At 53.4% G+C, this 26,847-nt stretch overlaps 1 protein-coding gene across 3 annotated transcripts; it reads left to right on the top strand.

The window, feature by feature from the left end:
- Positions 1 to 8: 8 nt before the first annotated feature.
- Positions 9 to 25,351, top strand: TWF2 (twinfilin actin binding protein 2). 3 transcript variants are annotated; one of them, XM_075096308.1, is made up of 11 exons: positions 9 to 153; positions 9,922 to 9,999; positions 14,817 to 14,995; positions 16,592 to 16,687; positions 17,526 to 17,630; positions 21,548 to 21,580; positions 22,023 to 22,079; positions 22,814 to 22,939; positions 23,036 to 23,186; positions 23,625 to 23,746; positions 23,925 to 25,351. In XM_075096308.1, exons 1-11 carry the CDS (start codon positions 129 to 131, stop codon positions 24,090 to 24,092), a joined length of 1,140 nt encoding a protein of 379 aa, XP_074952409.1. In that variant the 5' UTR covers positions 9 to 128; the 3' UTR covers positions 24,093 to 25,351. The 3 variants fall into 3 exon arrangements, with proteins under 3 accessions (XP_074952409.1, XP_074952410.1, XP_074952411.1); XM_075096309.1 differs by lacking the exon at positions 21,548 to 21,580; XM_075096310.1 differs by lacking the exons at positions 21,548 to 21,580; positions 22,023 to 22,079.
- Positions 25,352 to 26,847: the final 1,496 nt, after the last annotated feature.

Below are 26,847 nucleotides of genomic sequence, written 5' to 3' on the forward strand. Positions count from 1 at the left end.
GGCTCCTCCCCGGGGCGGTGCGGGTGGCGGGCTCCAGACTCCGGAAGCGGGCGGTGCTGCGTGCGGAGCTGTTTCCTGCCCGGGACGCGGTAGAGCCGGAGAGGAGTAGAACGGAGCCGAGCGGAGCCATGACTCACCAGACCGGCATCCACGGTAAGCGGTGCTTGCTGAGCCGCTGGTCCCCTCCCGCCCCTCTCCGCGGGGTGCCCACAGCTCCCGCCGCCGGGCTGGGGTTAGACCCCCGCCCGCCGGGCTGCTCCTCTGCTCCCCCCTCGGGAGGCGCCCATTATGGGCGCGCCCTGAGCATCCCCCAGCGTCTCCGCCGTAGGCTGCCCGGCGGTGTCGGTGTCGCGGTAGCGATGATGAGGGCGATAAGATGAAGCTTCCCGAAGGAGCTGGCAGGTTTTCCTTGCGAGTAGCTGGGGGGAGGGGATGCTGAGCCAGACTCAGATCATTTGGGCGCTCTTAGGAGGTGAAGGAGGGGTCTGGCTCCGGGGATGCTGCCGGTGAGGGGCTCTCCTGCTTCTCTTGTCTGGGCTGATGCTCAATAAACTGCCGTGACACCACTCATAAAGACGCCTTCTGCTGCGGTAGTACCATAAACCACGCAGGTCTGCTTCACCACGGCCCCGCATCAGCCCCGGCCACATCTCCGCTCCTGCGGTGATGCTCGGCCCTCAGCTCTGCGCCTCCTCCCAGGGGGCTTACAGAGAGCCTGAATAAATTCCTGCCAGACCACTGCCGTTGTATTTGGGGGGGAGCTCCCTGCTTTCTCCACTCACTCCCAACAGGACTTGGCCAGCACCCTGAGACAGCAGTACTTGCATTTATAGGTGCCTTTGGTGTGGGACTTTGTGTCCTCACAGTATTTCCCTCCTACTCCCCACTGGCCATCTCAATTAACAGTATTAATCAGGAGTAGAGGTGCCACATAATTTATGTAACAGGATCAATATGTGAGCAGGGATGTGAGAGCAGCTGCCCATGAAGCCCTGCTCAGCACTGGTCGGGTGCGAATCCAGCACCGCTGTGTGCCGTGGGAGGGGAGATGGGACATTGGCCTCGCAACTCTCTTCCTCATGGCCAGCACCTTTGCATGAGGATGTTGAATTTGTGGCTGCTGTTCCTTCATGGCATGAGTATCCTTGTTGCTTGAGTGCGTGGTCAAGAGCATCCTTCGCTCTCAGATGCTCCTGGAGGAGCTGTAGTTGAGAAGCTGTTAGTAATGGTGCTTAGAAGTTTTTCCTGCTTTGCTTGGGAGTGCTGGTAGCTCATTATGTTTGAATTCAGATTTGTTGCTTCTAATTTAAGCTGAGACGCTGAGGTTCAGGGTCTAGTTGAATGTTCCCTCTACTGTAAAAAAAAAAAAAAATTAAAAAAAATCAGTGAGATGAACCCCTGTGCTGACCTGAACTCTCAATGTGCCAGCCCTGCTCTGCAGAGCTCTCCTGTGGGGTTTAGTGCAGGCAAGGCCTCTGGCGCTGCCTGTTCCCTGAGAGGCTCCTGCCTGTTGCTTGCTGCCATGCCCATCGCTCCTACGCTACTGATGCCATCCTCCCTGGCACCCTCATGGCTGCTGAGGGGATGCGCTGGCTTGGCAAAGCTGTTGAGCTGCTCTCCGAGAGTGCTGATCTTCACAGACCTTGGTGGCCTACTGCTCGACAATCCCTGCCAGGACCAGTGCTGAGAGTCGCCCTGAGCTATCATTGCCCATAGGACATCATGTGCTCTGTCAGCAAGTGCTCTGCTGGAAAGGGGAAGGGACTCAGACTTCCCCAAGGAGCTGCAGCCGGTGCAGGGCAGGGATAGACCCAACAGCTCTGCCCAGGCAGTGGATCCCCAAGCTGGGGGTGGCATACAAACCTCCCTGTGATTATGAAAAATAACTTGTATTGGGTGGTCTTGCGCTCGCAGTATCTTAGACACCTCTGGGTGGCTCCTCTGGGTCTGTTTCTCCATCCCCTGCTGCGTGGCTCCTCTTCCAGGAAGTGGCTGTTTCCTCTCTGAATGCAAATCTGCCCCTCCAACACATGCGGTGCTGATCTGGGGCACTCTGGGCTTTAAGGGGAGCCACCTGGGGGGACTTTTGGGGTCTTTCAGTCCTTCTCACCTTGGCATGGTGGTCAAATTAATTCCTTTGCTTGACAGACAGCAGATTTGGTATTGGATGAGGAGCAGCAATCCCGCTGGTGAGACGATGAGGTCTGTTGTTTGCCGAGGAGGAAGAGGGATTTTCTGCATCTTCCCATTTTCTGGAGCCCGGTTATTTTTGTGTGCATGCATTGCTTTATGTTTTTTCATTTCCATTTCTCCCCATTTGCAGGAAGGTATCTGCTCCTGGGGGAATTATGATTGGACCCGCTGGTCAGCTTGGGGGATGTTGCAGGCAAGCTGGTGAGAGATTTTGGTTGCTGCTGTGGTAGATCAGCGTGAGAGCACGGTGATGTGGTGACAGGGAAACCCTCAGAGCAGCTCCCTGCTGCAATGCTACCGAGTCATCCTAGCTTTTGGGGAGAAGTGGGTGGTCCCTGGGAGGCTTAGTGATGGCGGCACTCGCTCGGGGGTGTGGAGCCACAGGTTCAGGTGTTTAATCAGGGCTGAGCCTTTCATGCAGAGGCAAGAGGCTAAATTTTTTTTTTTTTAATGTATCCGTGGCAGCTCCCTCAAAGGTGCTGGCAAGAAAATTGGGCTGCCATGGAGACTGCCAAGCTGGGGAGGTGGTTGGAAGCTATCAAGGGTTGCTGTGGGCTTCTTAGGGCTGGAAACCTGCTTTTTAACCACAGCTGGGAGGATTTAATGAGTGTTTTTGCAGTCCCTGTTCTGCCTGAGTGACGTTAGATGGGGGCAGCATTCACTGAGTTTAAAAACCTTAGGAAGACAATACTGAACTAGGGCTTTGCTGGTGTGAGGTCATCTGCTTCAAGTTGCTTCTGGGTGCTGTTTCGTGAGCTCTGGGTAGAGAGAAAAAGTCTCTTAAAGGGGATTTTTTTTTTTTTCATCTAGAAAGTAAAGAAATCAAATGCATGTTGTTTTTTCAACCGAAAAAACAGAGCTTGGTGCCTGTTCTTTCTGGGGGAAGCGGTGAAATGTGGGGATGGGGACGGACCTTCACTCCTGTCCACAGCTGAGCCTCTGCTTTGCCCCGGGACTGGATCTTGCACTGGGAAAGCATCTGGTAGGAATGGCCATTTGCTTCAGGAGAAGCATAACTGTGATGCATGTAGGCATGAATGATGTCAGGTGGGAAAAAAGGAGCAGAGAGGAGGGACCTGGGAGCTGCTGGTTCTGCAATGGTCTCCTTTGAAAGCAGAGGCTTCCTGGCTCTTCAGTGAGAAGGAAGGAGCTTCTCTCCCCATCCACCGCTTCCTTGGCCCCTCTCCTTCCACTGTTCTTGGAGGCAGCGCTGGCTCCTGAGACACCTGGCCACCTGAATTTGGGGTGGCTTCATGTCTGGGATGCCAGGAGTAACCTCCTAACTGTGGATGCATCAAACTGTACCAACAGTGGAGGAGGAGAAGGGATGGCTGGTCCATGGCTCCTGGTGTCCGTAGGGGACAGAAGGCACTGGGCTGCTGCAAGGATGGTTTTGAGGAGCTGGTCCCTGCTTGTGAGCTCTTTGGGGCCAGCACCCAACTCAGAGGTTGACACCTTGCTTGGGGTGATGGTCCCAGCTGGTGGCACACCAGGATGACAAGAGCAGCAATGCGGATGGAAGACCAGAGAAACACCCCGAGATGTCAAACCCCTTAAGTCATGGGTAGAGGAAATCCCTTTGAAAGCATGTGTCAAGAGGCTCTAAATGCAACAAGATCACTGTCAGGGTCTGTCCCTGGGTCATGGTCTCCCCCTGATGCCCAAACCAGTGCTCCCAGTGGTGGCTTTACTGGGCAGAGAAGAGGAACAGCAACTTCTGCAGCAAAGCAGGACTGTGCAGGCTTGGCTCTAGGATGCTGTGTTGCTGGCTGGATCTGACTGATGCTGCCTGCAGGGTGGCCACTGCCTACCCCAGAGGGGGGAGAGGGCTGACTAACTCTGATCGAGTTGCAAAAGCAGAGAAAAGATGGGTCCCGGGCACGCAAGTGGAAGATCAGATGTTGAGAAGCAGGTGGCTGAAAGCCTCTGGGTGGGATTTGCAATATGGACCAGGAGTCATCCATGTGAAATCCTGCAGGGTACGGCCCAGCCCCATGGGAAAGTGGGAGAAAAGCTTTGGCTGTGTCTTCTCTTGCTCAGATACCCTGCTTCCCCCCCACCACCCCCTTCCACTTTCTGACATCTGTAGCTTTTTCCCTGAGAAAAGATTCCCATGGTGAGAAATAGAATCCTCTTAGCGCTTAAACTGTCCAGCCAAGTCTGCCAGCAGAAATGTGCTCTGCACCTCTTAAGCAGGTGCTGCATGATCGAGTACAGTGGGATAGACTGAAAAGGAGGAATTTTAGCAGCAGCAACAGCTGGTTTGTGCCTGTTGCAGTTGTGCCCTTTCCTGGACACCCTGGCAGGAGTTGGGCAGAGCTGCCTGTGCAGGGAAGGTGTGCACAGTGCAGGTCTTTTGCCCATCAGCATCTTGACTACCATCTGGCCAAGCATCCCTGGAGCTTGAACAAGTTTTGCCCAGGTTTGTGGCTGGGTTTTTGGCTGAGTTTCCCTGTTGCATCCCAGGCATGTTTTGCCTCAGACAGTGAAAGGGAAGCAGCCACTTGGAGTCGCATCAACTTGAAGATTATGTCCAGGGAATAAAAGATTGATGGCCGGAGGCTCAGGTTTCCTGTCAGGAAAGTGAGGTGACTTGATGTTCTGAGAGAGGCATCTGTTTCAGGGAGCATGTATTATTGATCTAGCAGCCGGGTGCTGTTATTGAGCTGGGGGGGGCGGGGGCGGGGATTGGGAAGGGTTGAATAAGCAAAAACCTTTTGCTCCCCCAACAAGCAAGCGAGAGGATAGAGGAGGGAAAGGTATAGGGTGGTAGTGTGGCTGTTGCCTCCGTCCCTGTGGTTCTTCCCCAGGGGTTGCCTGTGCTCCGCTGGCACCCTGGCATCCCCAGGGAGAGCCTGGCCCATTGCCGCAGCTATGGCTGTCATCACTGTGTGGTGCCTCTGTTTCCCTCTGGCCTCATTACAGCCTGGCTCTGCTCAGATAAGCTAATTGGGGCTGTAAACATCAAAAAAAGTCTTGGTTTTGGGGACAGCTTTTGTGGTGGGTTGGTACCTGCAAGCATCATCTCGCAGCGTTTTTGGGGAAGTGTGGTGATTTGAGTCTGGCACTGAAATCTCCTGGGGACTGATCCGAACAGCTACATCCTGGGGCAGGGCAGCTGCCTGCTCAGTGCTGCTGAGGAGAGAGGCACCACTGTGCTATCCTATCATGAGCTCCTGTTCTCTGGTAGCTTGCCTTCATGGTCCGGGACACCTGAAGGCCACCAACTGGCCATACCGTAACTTCCCTGCCATGCCATGAGATACCCAGCCTGGGTGCCCTGGTGCCAATGGCCAGCTCTGCTCAGCCCTCCATGCTAAATGGGTGGCAGGTACTGCTGGGCAGGGAGGTTTTGTGGTGCAAGGGGACCTGGGGCATGCTGGTAGCAGGCTGTTAAATGCAGGTGCCTCATGAATAGGGGACAGCTCATCTGCAGCCTATGGACAGGTGGGAGAGGGAGGTGTTGCGCAACTCGGTGGCTGGAAGTGATTTTTGGCTGTCATGGGAGGGTGGCTGAAGAGGTATGGGCGCTTGTGCCCACAATGTCTTCCAGGAGGGTTGATGGCAGGACTGCCTTGTAGAAAGCCCAGAAGGTTCCTCAAGATGTCACTGAGCTCACCCTGCCTCAAAGCAGCATCATCCTGGGAGGATTTCTGGAGATTTTTCAGGGCAGGGGTGGAGGCATGGTGTCCTTCCTAGGGTTTGATCACCCTCATTGCGAGATTTCCCAAATGCCAAGGTGGGACCTGATGTTTCTGGCTGGAAAACCAGTACAAGTTGTTAATTTTTCCTTCGCTCCTCTGGGCTGACCAGCTCTGGTTCCTTCAGTTGCTCCTGCAAGCTGCGCCTTATGGAATAGGTGCCATCTGTCCTGTGCCTTGCTCTTTGCACAATGCGGAGCCTGAACATGCTGTTTGTGCTGTGCCTGCAGCCTTGTCAGCACCAAATAATGTGGTCATGCTCTTGTTCATGCCTTTGTGAATGACTTTGCCCGCAACAACGTGAAGCGATTAACCTGAACTTGGCTTGCAACCCACCTCTCTTCTCTGGAGCTGCTGGACACTGCCATGCATCAGTGTAGCTGGTCCTTTTCCTAGTTAAGGTACTTTGCTTCCTGTTGAATTTCATCCTATTTCTTTTTTTTCCAGCCCGTTTCTCCCATCTGCTGAGAGAACGGTGAATTCTTCATCGTGCACTTGCATCTCCTCTAGCTTCCCACCTTACAGCTGCAGAAAGCACTATTGCAGTTGCCAGAAGTGTTTATGGAAACGTGGACTAAACCTGGACTAAACAGGTCCACAGGACACCTTGCTTGATCCAACCTCTGATACCTCCCAGAGTGAGTTATCTGTGCGGTTTTGTGCTGGTGCTGTAGAGGTTCACTGCCACCATGTTTCCCAAGCTGGCTTCCAACACTTGGAGACACTTAGAAAGCTGAGCTGAGACCCTTGAAGCCCACAGGTCTGTAGCTCTGCTGGAGGAAGCTAGGTTGACCTCATGCAACTTGGTCTTGGTACATCCCTGCTAGCTGTAGCCTACCTTGGGTCTGTGAATTATTTGTTCCAGGATTTTCCAGGAACCCATGTCTAGAGGGTGAGTTGGATGTGCAGGTCCCCCTCCAGTCCTCTGCCCCATCACTTCCCCCTTCCCCATCTGGACATGAGGATGGTTGCAGCTGGTGCTGTGCGTTGGCCATGCTGATGTGTGCCCAGCATCTTCTTTCCTGCCTTGCCTCGTTGTCAACTGCAGAAGGAGACAAACCAGAAAAAGAAGCTGATTTTTGTGGTTTCCCCACATGTGGATTTTTCTGCCCTTGAGTTGGTTCCTGGAGACTTCCTGGCATGGAGATGCCTTGGGGCAGAGGTACTGCTCGCCTCCATCTCCAGGGTAAAGTCTCCTTGCCTTTCTTCCAGAGCTGGCTGTGGACTTTTACATTAATATTTCAGGCACGTGAGCCATCTCGTCAAGTCTGCTGTGCCAATTAAGTCGTAATCATGCTGTAATGAAGCAGTTGCTGAGCTCATGCTGAAAACCTTCGCTAGCCTATTCCTCTCCCTCCTCACTAGCTCTTGGCACTGCTTCATGAGAGACAGAAGGGGACATCAAAGACACCCCAGTGATTTTTTAATTTAAATGAAAGTTGCTTTTTAATTTTTTTTATTATTTCAGCAGAACTAAAGCTTGGAAGCCTGCTCTGTGTTGTTTTGAAAGCTCTGCCACTGTCTCCTCTGGAAAGCATCTCCCTCCTTGGCAGACTTTGCAGTATTTCCTATAGTCTGCTCGGCCCCTCCGGCAGCATCTGTGCTTCTTCCCATCCCCTTAAGCCCCTCTGTACCTACATGGGTCCCAGTGCTTGGCCGTCACTTGTGATCGCTCAACTGTCAGTCATCCCATCTATCAGCCCCAATGCTTTTGGGCACTCCTAGCATTTCCAGGTGGGCTGGTGGGGTTGCATTTTCCCAGACTCCTGATTGTCCAGACCCCTGTGTGTCCCTGGGCTCTGGGAAGGATTGGGTCAGGCCAGAGGAATTTGCAAGCCTGTTAGTGCTGCAGAGCTTTCCTCTTTCTCCCCTGAAGTTGATGCTATAGAAGCAGCCAAGACCAATGTTGTTCTGTCCTATTTTGGCAGTGCGATAGGAATCAGTGAAGCTTAATGCTTATTAGGAGCTTTTGTCTTCTGCATGAGGTTCTCTGGGTGTATAAATGTCTCGCTTTCTCCTCCTTTTCCGCCTCATGTGTTTGCAATAACCACAGATGCTGCCGGAAGGAAAGAGCCGCTCTCAGCAGGGGAAGGGGCTAAAAATATCAGAGCAGCCTTGGATGGGAACGGTGGGAGTGGGCTGAGCTCCCACCTGGTGTCTGGGAGAGGGTGAAGGTCTGTGCTGAGAACTAGAAGAGCCACATGCCTCAATGCTGATGGGAGAGAAAAGGATGGTTTGCTTTTGGTGGGATTACCCCAGCAAGCCTCTGTATGTCCCCGCTAAAATGCCATTAGGGACTGACGTGCCTTTGCTGGGGTGCCTGCATGCCCATACCCATGGGGTACTGCTGGGGTGACGTCTCTGGGTTTGTATGGGAGTGCCGCTGTTTGCAGGATACCAGCCTGGGACCTCTTCCTCATTTGTGCCTGTTCCCTCCATGGGAGGAAAAACCATCCAGACCTCTAATCAGGGCAGGCTTTGAGCTGGTGGGGCAGATGCATCTCAGATGTATGGCTTGGGAGGGACAAGCAGGAGTTCCCCAGGGGGATCCCCAGGATATCCTGTCTACCTCTGCCTGCATCGTCATGCATGCAGCATGGGGACAAATCCATGCCGTTCCTTCTCCCTCAGGGCTGGGGGAGCTGAGGGCAGTGCCCCAGCCTGGGGTCTGCCTTCAGGGGACAGGGGGCACCAGTGTGTGACAGAGTCATTGGGCCCGTGTGTCCTTTGGGTGAGTGATGGCTAAGGTCCACCCGCAGCGATACTGGGGGGCTGTGCCAAAGGGTGGTACCTACTGCCAGTGGGACTGAAGTATAATGGGTATGGCCACTGCCAGCCCCTTCTCCAGCCACCACACCTTTCCAACTGACATAGTGATGGCTTTCTTTGCAAAGTGCCTTGGCTGTGGATGCTCTCAGGCTTCAGGAACCAAAGTAGGACTCCTTCCTGCTGCGGGCTGCTCCAGCACAGTGATCAGTAACAGGGAGGCAGTGTGGCAAAGCACTGGGCTCAGGGGGTTGCTGAGCATGGATCCTGGTACAGACTAAGAGGGGTGTCTGCCTGGGACTCTAATCTTTGCAATGCCGATTTCTTTAGTATTTCTAACAAGTGCAGAGCTGCCTGTGGCTTTGAACTCACAGGATTCCCTCGGCTTCGTGGCCACATGCAGGAAGGGGCTCCGGTACATAATCGAAGGGGCTTTCAGGGGGAGCTGGGCTGGGATATGCTCCTTGTCAGGGGGCACAGCCCCTCCAAGCTGCATCTCTTGGGTGTTGCCTTCACAAGTAGCATGTCCCAGGTGGGATGGGAAGATCTGCACCAGTGATGCTTTTGGGGTAGGCAGACTAAGTCTCCGACACTGGCTTCAACATCCACTGCCCACTGTTGCCTCCTGGTAGGATGCTGAAGACCGGTTGCTGGTGCCTGGTGCTTGGGGAGGGGGGATGAGGAGGAAGGTGGCTCCCCAAAAGCTGCCTGCAGCCAAAGCCCTGCTGGCTCTGCAGCATAATCCCAGCCTTTTCTTGCTTCAGGGGCTTGGTTTCAAACCAGTGCCTCCAGTTTGGAGCCATGCTCGTCCCTGGCTGCCTTGGGAACAGCATCCCTGCCTCATGTCATGAGCTTGGGATGTCACAGCCTGTTGGGACATCTTTCAGCCACCCCCTGTATGCAAAGCCAGCCACTCTCTAAAGCAAATAAACTTGTCACTTGAGCTTTCCCTGCCTGCACCTGCCAAGCCGTCGTCTAAATTTGGATGATTATGTTCACCCAGGCCAAGTATCAAGTTCTCTGGATCACATGTGCTCCCAGCTGCTATTTAACTCTGACGCCTCGAGGAGACACAGCACTTCACTCCCAGCTGTTTGAGTTTTGTATTATTTTTATTATCGTTTTTGGCACCAGAGATTTCATTTTTTTTAATCTTTAAATTTCTATCCTGCCAAGTTGCTCCCCTCCCTGGCTGATTGCCAAGCAGCCCAGTGCCTGCTTTGACTGCTAAATCTGATCACCATGTTTCTGGTTCTTTCAGCCACCACGGAATTAAAGGACTTTTTTGCCAAAGCCCGAAATGGTTCAGTTCGGCTCATCAAGGTTGTCATTGAAGATGGTAAGTCCCATTTTCAAGTGCTTTGATTTATGCTATGTTGGTTCTCTGTTTTGCTTCTCCTCCTTTCCTCTTTGCTGCTTCAGTGCCAGCTCATGTTTTTTGAAACCCCAAGGAAAATCCTGCTGGGGCTCCCTGGCACGCAGCAGCCCAGAGCTGAAATCCAAGCGCAGAATTTGGGTGTGCTGGTGAGCAGCTATTGGAGCTCCGGGGTGGAGCAGCAACTTTGCTGACAGACTTACGCTGGTGTCTGGGATTGGTGCGTGGCTCTGAGGAGCTTTTGCTGCTGCTGTGTCAAATTCTATTATGGGATCCCTGTGAGAAGCTGCTGCAGGTGCTGTGGGACCATGGTTGAGTGCGATGCACAGCACTTTCCTCCTTGGATGTGACATCCAACAGCAGGCAAGGAGATGCTTTGGGCAGAGGGGTGCTCCTTGGTGCAGGGCTCAGCATGGGGCCCCGACTGCATCCTGCAAAGGATGCTACACTCTGAAACTCATCCCATCCCAGCTCCTGGGCATGGGGCTGCCCCTAGCTCGGTTTGCAGGCTGGTGCCAACCTGCCTGTGTTTGCCCACAGAAAGGTGCCTTTGGGTGCCCTCTACATTTATAAAACAAGCAAGCAGAGCAAAGCACTGATTTAGCATCACATTGGGGAGCCTCTGTGGTATAGATTTTCCATTGTCTCAACCTCATACAATTGCATATGAATGACTTGTTTCTCATGGCATCCAGGATGTTGATGGCAGCTTGGCAGGGCATCACCACCTGCCTTGGGTGGGCCACTGCCATGGTTTAGCCCCAGTCAGCAACCAAGCACCACACAGCCGCTCACTCACTCCCCCCTGGTGGGGCGGGGGAGAGAATAGGAAGAGTAAAAGTGAGGCAACTCATGTTTTGAGATAAAAAGAGTTTAACAGGTAAAGCAAAAGCTGCGCACAGAAGCAAAGCAAAACAAGGAATTCATTCACTCCTTCCCATGGGCAGGCAGGTGTTCAGCCACCCCCAGGAAAGCAGGGCTCCATCACGTGTAACGGTTACTTGGGAAGACCAATGCCATCACTCCAAATGTCCCCCCCCTTCCTTCTTCTTCCCCCGGCTTTATATACTGAGCATGACGTCATATGGTATGGAATATCCCGTTGGTCAGTTTGGGTCAGCTGTCCCAGCTGTGTCCCCTCCCAGCTTCTTGTGCACCTGGCAGAGCACGGGGAGCTGAAAAAGTCCTTGACCAGTGTAAGTGCTACTTAGCAACAACTAAAACATCTCTGCATTATCACCGCTGTTTCCAGCAAAAATCCAAAACATAGCCCCATACTAGCTACTACTACGAAGTTTAACTCTATCCCAGCTGAAACCAGGACAGCCACCAGGACCATGCTTGCAAATGCTGAAGTAGACATGGTCATAAGGAGTCTGTGGTCGTAAGAAGCCTGTGCTGGCCTTTGGAGGGGCTGTGAAGCCATATTTAGAAGAGTAGAGAGCCTTGAAATGCATGGGTCGCATTAGCAGGACCACTGCAGGGTTCAGCAGTGTTGGCTTTGTCCTCAGCGAGGCCCCTGTGTGTTGGGGTGCAACATCTGCATTGTTTCTTTGCAACATCTTTGACAACAATATTGCTCTCTTGACTCCTTTTTTCTTTTAAAAAGCAGGAATCAGGTTTGCGTTAGGATAAGTCCTGGATGCACCTAAGCCTGGATTTAGGGTGCTAGGGCTTTGGGTTGTGGCCAGTGACACCAGCAAGGGAGACTTTTTACCATGTCCCACCATGTCCGCTCAGGCTGAATGGGTTATGTTTATCTGTCCAATGTGTCAGCGGCAGCAGCTGCTTCACAGACCATCCTTGCTTGGCAGTGCTTTGTGCTTTACAGTCTGGCTCCCCAACCCTGCTGGCTCCTTTCCGCTGGCCTGGACTAGCCATGGACAGCTCTGGAGGAGCTTGGATGTCTGCAGAAGCCTCAGATGAGGCAGAGCCTGAGGCTCCCATGGGGAGGCAGGTGGAAGGAGGAGAGCCAGGAACCCCTCTGCACTGAAGGGCTTGGTCTGCTGGGGAAAAGGTGGTGGTGGTCCTATCAGCCTGGCCTGAGGACCTCCTGTGTGACGTGGGACAAGGTGCTTGTTCCCTCTGGGCCACCACTCTTTTCTGTAACACAGAGGGCATCAGCCTCCAGCTACCCTCCAGAGAAGGACCTTGGGCAGTAATGAGTGGCCAGGCAGATGTTGCAGCTGGATGGAAACGCAAGCATGCTGACCCTGGAAGGGATGTCTTCTGAGCTGGCTGGGGAGGACAGGCCAGCTGCCCTGCCTGCACAGGGGATGTATAAGAGGAGCCTCCATCCCTGCTTGATGGCTTGCAGAGGACCTTGTGCCTTACATAGTGTCTTGGTGCATGTTGGAGCAGGCAACAGTGGATGGAAGGAGAGGAATATGAAGCCTTATGGCAGATGCTCTGTATCTGGGCATCCCCAGGACAGCAGCTATCACTGACCAACCCTTGGGGAGCTCTTTGAGCTGATGTTGCCCTTGGGGGCTGGCCAGGAGAAGCTGAGATCAGATGGAGAAGGTGTGTGGAGAAGGTGAGGCTCAGCAATGGTTTGCTGGCAGGAGAGTGGCTTGTGGCCCAATGCAGTTTTAGGTGATGCTCTACTCCTTGCAGTCAGCAGGTTTCTGGACAAGAGTGGCTTTGCAGTCTTCCTCATTGGGTGTGTTTCTTTGCATGTAGGTGATGTTTTGCAGACACCCGGCTTCTGCACTGTCCCCCTGCGGCGCCTGCCAGAGCTGCAGGCAGGGCTGCCTTGTACTGGCATTTCGGAGTGAGGCAGCCTGCCTGTGGCTGAGTGCTGGGGGCACCTCGAGGGCCAGAAACACTCCCAGCCGTGCTTTTTTCCAGCAGCAGCACTCTGCAGAAATGGAGCCTGAAATAGCTGGTGACAATTTCTGTCACTGACAATAATGCTTTGCCAAAGGGTGGCTGTTCTGGGTTCTTCTTTCCCAATGCTTCCCAAGGAAATGGGAACACTAACCTTAGGTGGTGAATACAGCATTTAGCTTTGCTGCAAGCACTGGGGAGGAAAACTTGGCCCTGAACAAGGGAAAGCTGGAGGCTGCCAGCTTGCAGCAGCACAGCTGGGGTCTGGCTTGGGAGCAGCCTGGGAATAGCCTGGAGTGACTTGGCACCAATTGCCTTGTGCGTGAGGTGTTGGGATGTTTGGCAGACAGAGACACCCGTGAGATGCCAGTGGGTTTGGCTGGGTGAAATCCTTGTAGTCTCTTCAGGATCCCAGGTCTTTGCAATGCCCAAATCCATTTGCACAGCTTTATGTTTGTTTTAGGGGTACATTGAGGTTTTTACGCTTCTCTTTCTCAAAACAGGTAGTTTTGCTGCAGGTGAAGTATCTTCAACACCTTTTTCTCTCTGTCCTTGTTACTGTACTGGTAGCAGGAGCCCCCTATGTGCAAATAATTATGGGTTCAGTGTGTGATGGCAGATGCTATGGTGGGGTGGCGCTGGGCAGGGAAGGACTGTGCTATTGTTGGGGGCGGGAATGCTCTGCTCAGATGGAAAGTGGAGGTGAGAGTAATTAATCCCAAACCCTTTATTCCTCAACTATTTTCCTTAAAAGCTCTCCTGCCATGGGATTCAGAGCTGCTGAGCTGTATGGGTTGGGAGGGTGAGGACTGTGCCCCAGCCAAGGGGCTGGCTCCCTGGCTCCCAATGGGCAGCAGGGCCATAGGCAGAGGTCCAGGCAGGGCACGTGCCAGACTGAGCATCTCCTTGAATGCCAACTGTCCAAGGCCCCAACTCATTTTGCTGTGACACCTCTGGATTTTCCTACATCATCTTCTGAGTCCCAGCATCTCTTCCCAGACCTTTCTGCATGGAATATAAATTGAATAAAAATACAGACTCTTTTCCAGCAACCTGTGCTGATTGTCTCCAGTGCTGTTGCTTCTCCATCCAGCCATCCCAAAGCTTGGTTTGACCCTCACAGGAGCATTTTTTTCATGTTCATAGGATGCCTGCACCAGCATTTAAATCCCAGCTGAGTGCTGCCTGGCTTGCAGGACTCCCAGCCCCACTGCTGCTTGCGTAGCAGCTGAAAAAAGATACCCTTCAGATACTTGAGATGAGACCATGTGCATGAAATATGTATGTTGGTTCCAGAGTCTGGGGCTCACCTGGCAGTACAGTCCCCACCCCGGCTGGGGTCTCTGGGACAGCTCTGGTCCCCGCAGACATAGGTTTTGGGTATCAGCTCTGATTTTGACCCCTCTGAAGCTACGAGAAATCTGATGAGAACAGCTTTGGCTCATCATTCTGGCTTTTGCTTTGGGACCTTTATTTTTCTCAGCACCACAAATCTAGGTGGTTCCTCATGTCCCTGGTGAAGTATTCTAGTGCCCCTAGAGCTTGTCCAGGTGGGCTGGAGGAGGTCTCGCATTCCCCCATGAGTGAGGAGAGGTCGTTGGGGATTACATGGCTGGAGGGAGAAGAGCAGAAGGAAGCTACAGATGGTCACCAGAGAGGAGACCTGGGCAGTGAGGAGCACGGAAGTGGAGGAGATGGTTGACAGGAAGCAGTGGGATGCTGGCAGAAAACATGTGTGGCTCCACAGCAGCCACGCCCCTGATGGCATCTCCTGGTGGGTCATCCCTGGGGCTGTACACTCCTGCACATGTCTCTATATCATAATTTGTTTTTCTGCAGGACGGCACTGTTGTCAGTACTGGAGCTGCAGTGAGCCCTTAGATTAGCCACCATGTGGTCCTGCAAGGTGAACCTTGCCTTCATCCAACACCACCTTTCCTGTCTTCTTCCAGAGCAGCTTGTGCTGGGAGCCCACAAAGAGCTGTCCCGGCGCTGGGATGCTGACTACGATGCCTTTGTGCTGCCCTTGCTTGACGAGCAGCAGCCGTGCTACGTGCTGTACCGTCTGGACAGCCAGAACGCCCAGGGCTACGAGTGGCTCTTCATCTCCTGGTCCCCCGACAGCTCCCCGGTGAGCACCATGATGGACTGTGACACCCCAGTGTGGGGACACGGGCATGCTCTGGGAGGTGTAGGGTGGAGGAGATGCTGGCCAATTTGACTTGGCGCTGGGTCTGAGGAGGAGCGATCACACCCTCCGTCACCATGCTTGGGTTAAGAAGAAGCGGAGACTGCTTTGGGGGTGGGGGGAATTTTTTAAGCCACAGTGTACACTGGGACTCTGTCTCTGTCCTCTTAGCAGTGCTGCATGAAGAGGTGGAGGAACTGGGATGTATTGGGGGGAGCAGCATAGGCCACAGGGCTGGATTGAGGCATCCCACCTTGGGTCTAGTCAGAAGCATCACTGGGAAGAGCTGGCGCTGGCACCAACTCACCTGGCCATGTGTCCAGCCTGGCCCTGCTCTGCTGGAGGGCTGATGCAGAGTGACTGCTGGCCATCTCTGGGCCCAGCTCCAAAATCAGCTTTAAAAAGGGCTAGGCAGGCTGGTTCTCTCAGAGCTGTGTGCAGCCAGGCTGGCATTGACACCTGGTGGGCTGGCTTGTGGGGTTGGAGAACAAGTCAGAGAGCAGGAGCAAAAGGGCTGGTTGTATGGGATGGTAATCTGGAGGATTTCAGCAGTATAGCTTGGAAAATGCTGTCTTGTTGAGCACACCTCTGTAATGGGCTTTCAGTGGGACTTGAGGTTTACTGCTGTGTTGACGTGTGGACTTGTCATATACATATATACACGCGCACACGCACATATATGTACACACACATATATATGTACACACACATATATATGTACACACACATATATATGTACACACACATATATATGTACACACACATATATATTGTATATAATCTATATGCTATATAGATTTATTGCTATGTCAGTATGTGCACTTGTCATATATGTTATACTTTATATATGTTATTATTACATAATATTTTATATATTATAACACGCATATGTAAAAAAGACCCTCTGCAGTTTGTTGAGATACATCTAACAAATACTATATGTACACATATATATGTATATGCACACATATATATGTAACTGTGTGTATGTACATATACATGTGTATATAACAATAGATATTTTTATCTATATCTCTCAACAAACTACTGAGTGTCTTATTGCAAAAGAACAGTGTGCCAAGGAGCACTTGCCAAAGCTCTTCCCTGTGTTTTGCAGAAGAACGATATAAAAGCGCTGAAAGGCAAAAGTCACTTTTAGGTGACCCCATCAGTATTTGCGCCTCCTCTTACCCATGCGCGGACAAGAAGTGATGTGCTGGAGCTCAGGGATGGGAAAGCAAAGCACAGAATAAACTAGCAGATTGCAGGCAGTGATTGGCAAGGCTGTGCCATGTGCCAGAAGTCGTGGAAATAGCACTGATGGGTTTTCCTGGCTGCTCCCTACCAGAGATGCTGTGGTTGGAAATAAGCCTGGATAGAAACTAGGTGGTTGCTCCCAAGGAGTGCTGAGGTTTGAGATGCTGGTGGTGGGACCGTGGCCTCAAGCACTGGGCACCTTTTGCGTGGAAGTACTGCTCTCTGTCCTTGTTGTGCAGGATCCCCTCTCTGATGGCACTTGTCGCCTCCATCCTTGTGCAGGTCCGGCTGAAGATGCTCTATGCTGCCACCAGAGCAACAGTGAAGAAAGAGTTTGGTGGGGGGCATATAAAGGATGAGATGTTTGCAACAGTGAAGGTATGGTAGTGGTTCCTGGGCAGCCTTTTGGGTGCAACTCTGAGCTTCAGGAGCCTACCCTGGGCTTGGCACTGAAGCCAGGTAAACGTGGGATGCTGGCTTTTGGTGGGTGGACAGGATGAAGGTTTGCCCCCGTGCTGCTTTAGTCCCTTGGGTGGCTGCTGTCGCTTTTTCTTGCCTGCATGGCTGTGGTCAGTCTGTGATGGAGTCCATGGAAGGGGTGGGAATAAGGCTCTGAGGAGATCTGGAGCTTTACTCTGAGAGGGAAAACAAACGCCAGGTGGTGGCAGTGTCACTCCAGCAGCAAGAGCTGCTGCCATGCCGGGGTCATCTGGCTGCACTTCCCCAGCAGTGCTTGGCAGGAAGTTTCTCCTCTTCCACGGGCTTTTCACAGGAGAAGCTGCACAGCAAGGGCCTCCCAGGCATCAGACCCCCTGTGGGGCTTCTTGTGCTGGTGGGAGCCAGGGAGCATCCATGCTCCGGCCCTCCTGCTCTAGTGCCCCTCTCTGCTGCTCTTGGGCCATGGTCTCTGTTTTTCCTTCTCACTTTCATTCTTATGAGCTCTGTTAATCAGCTGGGGGAGATGTGCTGCCACAGCCACGGGTGTCCGGTGAGGGATAGGGTGGTCAGAATGGGTGCAGGCATTCGCAGGCACTGTTTAAAATTGATTGTGGGATTTACATGGAGGCATCTGAGAACACTGCTCGGGTTGGTCCTCCTGGTGGGAAAAGAGCCTAAGACCTGCTGGGTGGCTCCGACGTAGCCTCAAGGCTGGAGAGGTGCATCCAGCCTGCAACAATAACATCCCCTGCCGCTTCCCCTCTCCCTCTGTCTGCAGGAGGATGTGTCCCTGAGCGGTTACCAAAAGCATGTGTCTTCCTGCTCCGCCCCAGCCCCGCTGACTGCAGCTGAGCAGGAGCTCCAGCAGATACGCATCAATGAGGTAGGTGTCCGCCAGCCTGGGGAGAAGGAGCCCAAGACCCTCAGAGTATGCAGGGATGCAGGATGAAAGGATATATTTGCTGCTGGAGGTGTGGGAGTGAGCGAGATGGCTCCTTTTTGCTGGGCACTCTCATAACTCTGCAGTTTAACCTGCTCCTGCCTTTGACGAGGTGGACCGAGCACCCTCATGGTCAAATTGGTGGTAAGGAGGAATTTACAGACTTTTTTTTTTCTCCCCTCCCTTGCTAGGACATGAGCTCAGGGCTCCATTTTGCTTGCTGTAATTGGCAGTCAGAAGACAGTCTGAGGCTGAAAGAAGGCAGCAGTCTCTAACCTATACGTGTCAGTGTAAAAGCCAGAACTGATTCTGAATTCGCTGGGGAGGCAGGAAGAATTCAGGCTTATCTTTGGGCTGCAGCAGCATCCTGTCCCATACTCTTCCTCAATGGCTATAAATATGAACAATGCTGTCCCAAGAAATAGAGGACTTAGCCTAAATTTGGGGGCTGCTGTGCTGGAAAAAGATGTGGAAGTGGTACAGGGTAGGGTTGGAGGCATGCAAGGCTGTAATGCTATTGTCTCCCCATCGGCATCTCGTGGTACTCATGCTAACCTCCGCGGTGCAGTGAAACACCGAGACAGGGAAGGGGATTGGCTCACCAGGTGGGAAAACCACCTGGAAGCAGTATTTTTTTGAGGTTGGGGGATTTCACTTGGATGCTGTGGAAAGCCTTCCTCTCTAGAGGAGTATCTCTCTTCTGCCTGTGTTGGGGCTGTGGGCTCGTGGATGGATCAGGACATGCCTGGCAGATGTGAAGCCAATCAGCCTGGTGGCATTAATTAATGACAAAGATGAGGCAGGAGGTTTCCACCTGCCAGATCAGGGTTAGGGGTGGTGGAATTGAGGGGCATTCAGGAGATGCCACCAAGGGGTGGTTACCACTGTGTGGGTCTCAGCATGGTTATCCCAGCTCCCAGCCTGGGGGAGCTGAGCAGCATTTGTGCAGGAGGATCCAAGGTGATGCCCATGCTTGGAGAAGAGAGAGATGGATGCTCATGGTGGCTCTGTGGCTTGTTTGGCACCTTTGGGTGTCTGCCATTGCCTTGGCTGGCCAGTGCTGCAAGGTTAAGTAGGGTGTTTTTCCGGCTTTGTCTTGCAGGGTAAAGTGCCCAGGTAAGTGGTGCTTATGGTACTTGTTTTCCAGTTGATCTGCTGTGCTTTGCTTCCCACCCTCACCTTTGCAAGACACAGCACCCGGGTGAAGGTGCTGCTGTCATTTGGTTTGACTTGGGGTTATTTTAAAGGTACACTGTCCCCTCAGCCGGCTGGAGCATGGGGGATGGTCACTGGCACTTAGAAAGACAGGAAAATTGATATGTTTTTGCCTGTGGATTTAAAGGTGGGAAGCAGCCAAGCGCTGGGTGTGTTGAAGGGTCTCTGTATTGGTGCAGGGACTGCACCCACTTGGCCCTGGGCACGGAACAGGAGGTGGTAGGAGCTACAGCTCAGGTGCTTGGTGCCATGCTCACCTCCTCAGGGCAGGGAAAACTCACAACTCAACAGTAAATGCAGCTTCAAGCAAGTTTCTGGAGCCATGCAAAACAGAGGGCTTTCACCAAGAGGAGCTATACGGGAGCAGCTCTCAACCTGTAGCAGCACCCTGCTCAGTACAGTGATGCCTCCAGCCTTGCACGTTGCCTGCAGGCTTACAGGGTCCTTGCACATGCATGAATATTGTGCAGAGGCTGCAGGTCCAGTGCGTGGGAGCAAGCAGTCAGGTTTGGCAGCAACCTGGGAAGGAACCCCTAGGCAAGCCCTGACCTCAGCACTTCTGCATATCTGCGCATGCCCCTGCTAGCAGTTCAGGATCCCGCGTGTCCCCCTGGGTTCAATGAATTTATTAGGATTTTGGAAGTGACACAAAGGATATCGCTTCTTTAAAAGCCACCAGCTCACAAGTGCTTTGCTGTGCCCCTCGCGTGGAGCTGCTGCTGGCAGTGCAGCTCTCCTCTTCTCCAATGCTGGTTGATGCACAACCCTCCAAGATGGTGACTGGGTTTGCAGTCTTCACCCTAAAGGTGGCTGCATTTCTGAGCTGGCAGAAGCTCCTTGGGATCCTCCTTGACCACCAGATCACTGTGGAGAAGGGAATAGAGGGGAAGGGCAGCAGCAAAGCAGGAGCGGGGAGGCGATGCTGCATGGCAGCAGCTTCAGGCCTGGCACAGCAGCCTTTTACACCAAGAGAGGAAGGACTCAGGTTTGCATGTGTCCCAATAGGCTGCTCATCCTTTGGTAAAGCAGGCTTTAGGCTGCATAAACCAGGCTTACCCCTGTGGTTTGAGGATTGCACGGGCAGATGAAATGTTGTGAGCTACCCCCTTCTTGATAGCTGGGTGGGAGCTCACAAAAATTTGCCATTTGCTTTATATATTTTTTTTAAATAGTTGGAAAATCTGTCAGCTTTACTGAGCTGGAAGTTGTCAGCAGACCATGGGCTAAGAAATGGCCTTGAATTTGGGATTGAGCTACCTTAACACCCATAATTGGGAAGTCTTTCTAGAACCATCGCAGACTCGGAAAGACGGAGGAGAGCCAGGCATATCGCATTGTGGGGCTTCAGGGGAGAGGAAGGCACCTTTGGAGCTGGGGGATAAGACAGAAGAATTAACGGGAACTAAAGGTCTCCGTGCTATTGCTGCATGTAAGGGGGTGTTGTTTGTAGCTGCTGCACAGTGTGTTGGTGGGTGAGTAGAGCACAGGCTTTGCCAGAACCCCCCAGCAAAGGTTTTGCCATAAGGGAAAGAAATGCTCATTATCCAAGGTCAGCACTGTGCCGGCAAAGAGGAAAAAAAGGGGGGGAAAAACTAACCTAAAGAAAAGGAGATAAAATAACCCCCCAGCCAATCCTGATGCTGGCAAGGCTGGGGCTGGGGGGACAGGATGCGGCACATGCTCGGTTGTCCCATGCACGGCTCCCAGTCTGTGCCCTGGGGAGTGTTTTAGTGAGCCAGTTTTTAATGTCTTTGAAAAGGGAAGGAGTAGAAAATAAAGATGTATATGGGAGAGTTGGTGTTGCTAAGGCAACTTTCTACCTCTTGGGATTTTTAGACTTCAGTGTGCTTCATGTCGCAGCTTTAGCTCTCTCTGGTCCTGCTATAACCCTCTCAGCTTCCTTCCATTTATGGGGGAGTAAGATGAGTATCTGCAGATGTTGGCAGTGGTAATGTCCTCATGCCACATCTCTCTACAGGGTTAGACCAGGTGAGCTTATGTGCATCCTCTGAACCCCTGTGTGCTTGCCCTTGGGCCCTTGCTGGTGCCACAGCAGCCTGGGGGACGGTAGAATAGCAGAGCTTTGAGGTCAGCCAGACCTCTTACCCACCTGGCACTGGATGACCCTTGAGCAATTATTTTCCTGCAGCTGCATGTTCACACCCTGTTCATCCTCCAGCGTGCTTGGCATGGATAGAGGCTTGGGCATGTCCCGCCCCCCCAAAACCTTTAGTATATGCTGTTTGGTGGGGGATAGCCCAAAATACATTGCTGTGACTGCTGAACTCCTCCAGACTCTGGGTTGGGGCAACCCTGGCTGGTGAGCAGGCAGGAGATGGGGTGGGGATGGGCTCTGCATGGGGATGTCGGCAGAGATGTTGTGTGTGGGGCTGCCAAGGCTCAGGGCCAGGGCTCTCCCTCATACTGCTCCCCAGCACTGATGTCTCCCGTGTTGTTTTTTGCTGCTCTCCCTGCCCATGCCAGCAGGACCAGCCTTCCCTGGCCTCCAGCAGAGAGATGGTACGCCTCCATCCTCCCAGCATGTCTGTGTGTCCCCCTTCCCTTCTCGTTTCGCATGAGACCCCCGCCTTCTGTCCCCGTGCAGGGTGTCGCTGATGGTGTGTCTCCTTTCCCCATGCTTGCAGGATTCCTGTTCACAGGACTCGAGCACCGAGATGGTAGGCTTCTTTGCCTGCTTGATGCCCAATTTTTCTTCTCCTGGTGGTGTTTTTCTGCATGCTCTGCTCCGAGCACCCCAGGTCCATCACCCTGTGGGGTGTGGATACCATGGAGGGCAGCCTTGTAATGAGATCCCTTTTGGCACTGCTGAGCTGTTTTTTGAGACATGAGCTTAAAACTGCTGTGTCTATCGTGGCATGCCTTGATTTTTCTTCCTTCTGTCTATCGGGGGAGAGAAAAGAAGAAAATAAAGGCTGGATTGTCTTTATCCAAAATCCCCCAAACTGATCCCAAAGGAGAGGGACCCATGCGTGCAGCAGAGCACCTGGGTTAGTGTTGCCGGATTCTTTGTTTGGGGGTCCAGGGGCGGGGATGGGTTCTGGAGGTGGGATGGGCTCCTCCGCAGTCGGGATGACGCCATCTCCCTGTATTCTGTGGCAGATGGTGGGGGGCTGTTGCTGCTGCCCAGCGCTGGTAGAGTATCCCGGTCCCAAGGAGGTATGCCGCGCCTGCTGTGTCCTGCCCCTGCTTTCCCGCTGCCAGCTCGCGGTACCCTCCCGGTCCTAGTCAGGGACACCCCTGTCGCGGCTCTGCTCAGGATGGAGGTGCCCAGGATGATGTGATGTCTCCACAATGTCTCTTCCCTCTTTGGAGTGGGGTTCAGTCTTCTGGAATAAGGGGTTTGCTTGGGGAGTGAGCAGCAGCCTTTGCCTTGCAGGAGTTGTGGGGAAGACAGTGGCTGGGATCTTTGAGCACTGGATCTCTAGTTCCCCAGCTCCAGTGCCAGAGGGTCTGCCTGTCTGCTGCAGTTAGACCCACTGAGGAGGGACTTGCCCTCCCCACTGAACACTTCAGGGCTCCCCCCATCACCTGCAGGTTGTGGTAGGAGATGTTTGGAGATGGACACATGCCAGAATTGGTCACAACATCCCTGCCAGGGTCTTGCTGGGAAACATCAGTTTTGAGATGGTCTTTGCTGGGAGTGAAGCCAGGTAGTGTGTGGGCGCAGAGCTGGGGACGGGTGATCTCCTGGTGTGGCAGTACAGTGACAAGCATCTCCACCCTGAGCCTGGCTGACTTCTTGGTGGTTTAATGCCATGGTTCCTGTAAGCCAGGTGGCAGGTGGCTCTTTGAAGTGGATTTTGCTGTGGCCCTGGCCGGTTTTCCTTTCTCTCCCTTCCCCACCCTTTGCCAGTCTCTGCCCTGACCCTTGGGGTCGTTTCCATCCACAGGTAAAGACAGAGATCAGTGTGGAGAGCAAGCACCAGACCCTGCAGGGCCTGGCCTTTCCCTTGCAGTTGGATGCTCAGCAAGCCATCCAGGCGCTCAAGCAGAAGAAAATCAACTACATCCAGCTGGTAGGTCCCTCGTGCAGCTCCTCTGCACCCCTCTTCCCCTGCCTCTTGCTGCCCCTTCTCACTCCTGCCTGCTCCCCTATCCCCTCTGTCCATCAGAAGCTGGATCTGGAGCGGGAGACCATCGACCTGGTGCACACAAGCCCCACAGAGATTGCTGACCTGCCCAAGAGGATCCCCCAGGACTCAGCTCGCTACCATTTCTTCCTGTACAAGCACTCACATGAGGGAGACTATCTGGAGTCTGTGGGTGAGTGCCCTGCCACTGAGGATGAATGGTTAGAGCCCACATTGGTCCCCACTCTTCCTGGAGCATTGCTCGCATGGGAGGCAAGCGGGGAGGGGGATGGGGATAGGTATGGTGTGGCAGGGGACCTTCAGTTGGTTTCCACTCGCCGTTCTCCCGTGGTGGGTGCTGGCAAGCCCTTTGGTGCTGAAAGAAGCTGACACACACACAGTGCAGGGCTCTCTGGGAGCTGCCACAGAGGGTTTGTGTGGGTGGTTTGGTGGCCATTGTGTTGCAGGCGTACCAGAACAGATTTAGGGAGGGGTGATGGATGGGATGGCTCACCTTCTGTTGCTGAGTAGGCTGGGGGTGGAAAAGCCATGACCAGCGTGGGATGTGGCTGCCTGGTGCTCCCTAGCCATGAACCCGGGCATTGCTACAAGCCCTGCTCTCTCCTCACAGTGTTTATCTACTCCATGCCTGGGTACAAATGCAGCATTAAGGAGCGCATGCTGTACTCCAGCTGCAAGAGCCGGTTGCTGGACACAGTGGAGCAGGAGTTTTGCCTGGAGATAGCCAAGAAGGTAAGTGCAAGCCCACCTGGCGGTGATGGAGCAGAGACCTGTGCCAGGCATCAGCAAGGGACTGTGCCACAGCCTTGGTCCAGCCCTGCCAGTGGGCTTGGGGGGAGTTGGGTGTACCAAAGGTGGGTGTCAAGACCCCAGGAAGCTACTAACCTCTGCTTGTCGCTCCTGGATGCAGATCGAGATCGATGATGGAGCCGAGCTGACAGCGGAGTTCCTCTACGAGGAGGTGCACCCCAAACAGCATGCCTTCAAGCAGGCCTTCGCCAAGCCCAAAGGGCCTGTGGGCAAACGGGGACAGAAGCGGCTGATCAAGGGGCCAGGCGAGAACGGCGAGGACAGTTAGATCCTGCAGGACTGGGCAGTGAATGGACAGCATCCCCGCAGCGCTTCCTGGCTTCCTCTACGCTGACCTGGGGATCTTTCCCTCCTTTTCAGCCTATTTTTCCCTTCCCCCTTTTTTTTTTTCCTATTTCATTCCTTTTTTTTTTAAACATCAGGATGGCTTGTTGCACCTGTGGGTAGAGAGATGGGGATGGTTTGGGATTGTCAGTTTTTCTTTTCCCTGTGTCCTTGTGCAAGCCCTGGGGCTGCCAGAGGAGGATGGGAGCAGCAGGGTCATGTACCCCAGACTTGCTCCTGTCCCCACCCGGGGTCACAGCTGCTGCTCTCAGTGTCCCCGGGTGACTGAAGGACATGCTTGCCTGCAAGCTGCTCTATGCAAAGGGAAGGGGATGGTGTTGGGGATTCCTGTTTGAAAAGAGAAAATGCTTCTTTCCCTGCTCCCCCAGCCCCCAGACTGTGCTCCCCTGTCCTGCTCTTGGTGTGCACGGCCCCTCTGTGCCAGGCCTGGAGCAATCCTGGCCCCTGCATGGTGGGCTTTGCTGGCAGGAGTCTGTTCCTGAGGGGAGCCAGCTCATGGGAGGCAGAAGGTCCCCCCCCCAGTCCTGAGATCATCTTGGCCCTGGAGTGAGGTCAGTCTGCCTTTGGGTGAGGTTTGCATCCCCTTTTTGAACCCTCCCAATAAGGCTTTTTCCCCTGGAGGGAGCTGTTACAGCTCTGATTCAGCCTTATTGCTGTTCAAGATGGGAGCTGAGGGGACCCTGAGCCCTAGTAGTGCCCCCTTCCCCCCACGTGCCCTAGCCCCCACCATCACCCCCCTGGTTTGTTGCCAGCTCTTTGGTCTGGGGCAGCCCCATGTCCTAAAATTCACATGGGCTACCCAAAAATCCTTGTGTGGGGAAGCATAATAGCCCTTCATGCCTCCCTCCTGCTTCGGGGATGTCCCCAGCCACCAGGGGCCATCACCAGCTTCAAGGGCTGAGCTTGGTGCTGTGGATTAGGCTTCACTGGGGGTTTGAGGGGGAGAGTGCCTTGCTGCTGGGTACCAGTGAGGGCTCGAGAGCCGCCCACCTCCCTGGGAAGATGGAAGTGGGGTTGGTGAAACCTGCCTTCTGCTTTCCTGCTGCCCTGGCACCTGTGCTGATGCTGCCTTGGCCTTGGCAGAGGGGGTGCAGGCCAGTGGAGGGGCTGAAGCTGGGGAGGAGCAGAGCACGCTGTACTGAACGCTGTATTTTCTAAAGAATAAAGTATTTTTAAAACAGTCTCATGGTCCTTGGAGGTCCCCTAGGTTCCCCAGGTTTGGACATTTAGTGGCTGTGGGTGCTAGAAATGCAAAGCAAATTGCTTGGACATCACTAGCTGGGAGCCAGGAACCATTGCAGGCTGCCCACTGTGGCTGTGTCCAGCCCTCACCACCCCCAAGGACATTATGCTTTAATGTCTGGGACAAACCTTTCATACACAGTAGGGGTTTAACTCTGGACCCTTCCACCAATGCCAGCCCCGCCCAAGCTTTCCTTCTTTTAATGGCTGGTGATTTTGTGAGGCTGTGCTGCCATGGCCAGGGGCTGTTGTTTTCTTGGGTGGAGAGAATCCCTGTGTGGTGATGGGGAGGGAATGCAGGAGGTTGCTGAACCAAGAGGAGGGGTGGGAAGGCAATGGTGGCTGCCCACACCCCGGCCCATTGCCCTGCTACTCCTTGCCCAGGGCAAGGCAGCGTATCCCAGGCTCCTGGGAGGGAAGCTAGACCCTGCACCACCCTCAGCAGTGAACAGCCACCCTGCCAGAGCTCTTCATCCAAAAAAAGCCCAACAGTCAAAACCTTGCAACACCAGCAGGGTATGAAGTTCCCAGCAGTGGGTCATGGCTTGTGACGCAGCTACTGAAAGCTGCTGCCTCTGCTTTCCTTACCCAGAGAAGCTTGGCTACAATTTCACTATAACCTCTTTTTGTTTATTTCTTTTTTTTATTGTGTCCTGAGCAGTTTCCCAGCAGAAAGGTTTGCTGCATGCTGTGCTGGGACAGTCTGGTCCCTGAGCACGCTCTTGCAATGAGCCCAGCAAGGTTTGTGCCAGGTCAGGGCTATGCCTGTTTCTTACTCACTGTGCCCAGGATGAGATGGAAAGCCTGGATAATTTGGGAAACTGGTTGTAAAACAAAACAAAACACACACCAAAAAATGGTTTCATGCAATAAAGAACTAACTCCAAATTAGTTTCCCTTCAGTGTGGAGAAGGAGGGAAGATGCTCCTGTGCATGGATCAGCCTCAGTGCAGGAGAGCTCCTTTTGTATATAAATAGTAATAATCCTGGACACCAGAGTCATCTGACAAGCTCATTCACCCTTCTCCTTTGGGTCCTGCTATCCTCCTGTGTTCGGAATTTTTAAACTTGCCCAAATATTGAGGCGGAGTGAGGTGTCCCCCCCATTTCCCACCCATGCCCCTCACTAACCCCATCCCTCTGTCAGCACAGCTATTCCCAGCTGAAAGTCCACCCTGTGCCAAAGGATGCATGTGTGTGGCCATGGGAGAGATGGTAAGGAGCGCTCAAGGGCTGCAGATCCCCAGCTGAGCACCAATCTCATCCCATCCTGTCCCCTCCCATCCCATCCCATCTTATCCCATCCCATCCATCTCCTCCTGTCTTCCCCATCCCAATCCACCACGTCCCATCCCATTCCCTCCTGTCCCCCCCCACAACCTGGTCCTCCTTGTCCCCCTCATCCTGCCACATCCTGTCCCACATCCTCACCTGGC

Source organism: Phalacrocorax aristotelis, chromosome 6 (genome assembly GCF_949628215.1).
Source record: "Phalacrocorax aristotelis chromosome 6, bGulAri2.1, whole genome shotgun sequence".
In the NCBI taxonomy this organism is placed as follows: domain Eukaryota; kingdom Metazoa; phylum Chordata; class Aves; order Suliformes; family Phalacrocoracidae; genus Phalacrocorax; species Phalacrocorax aristotelis.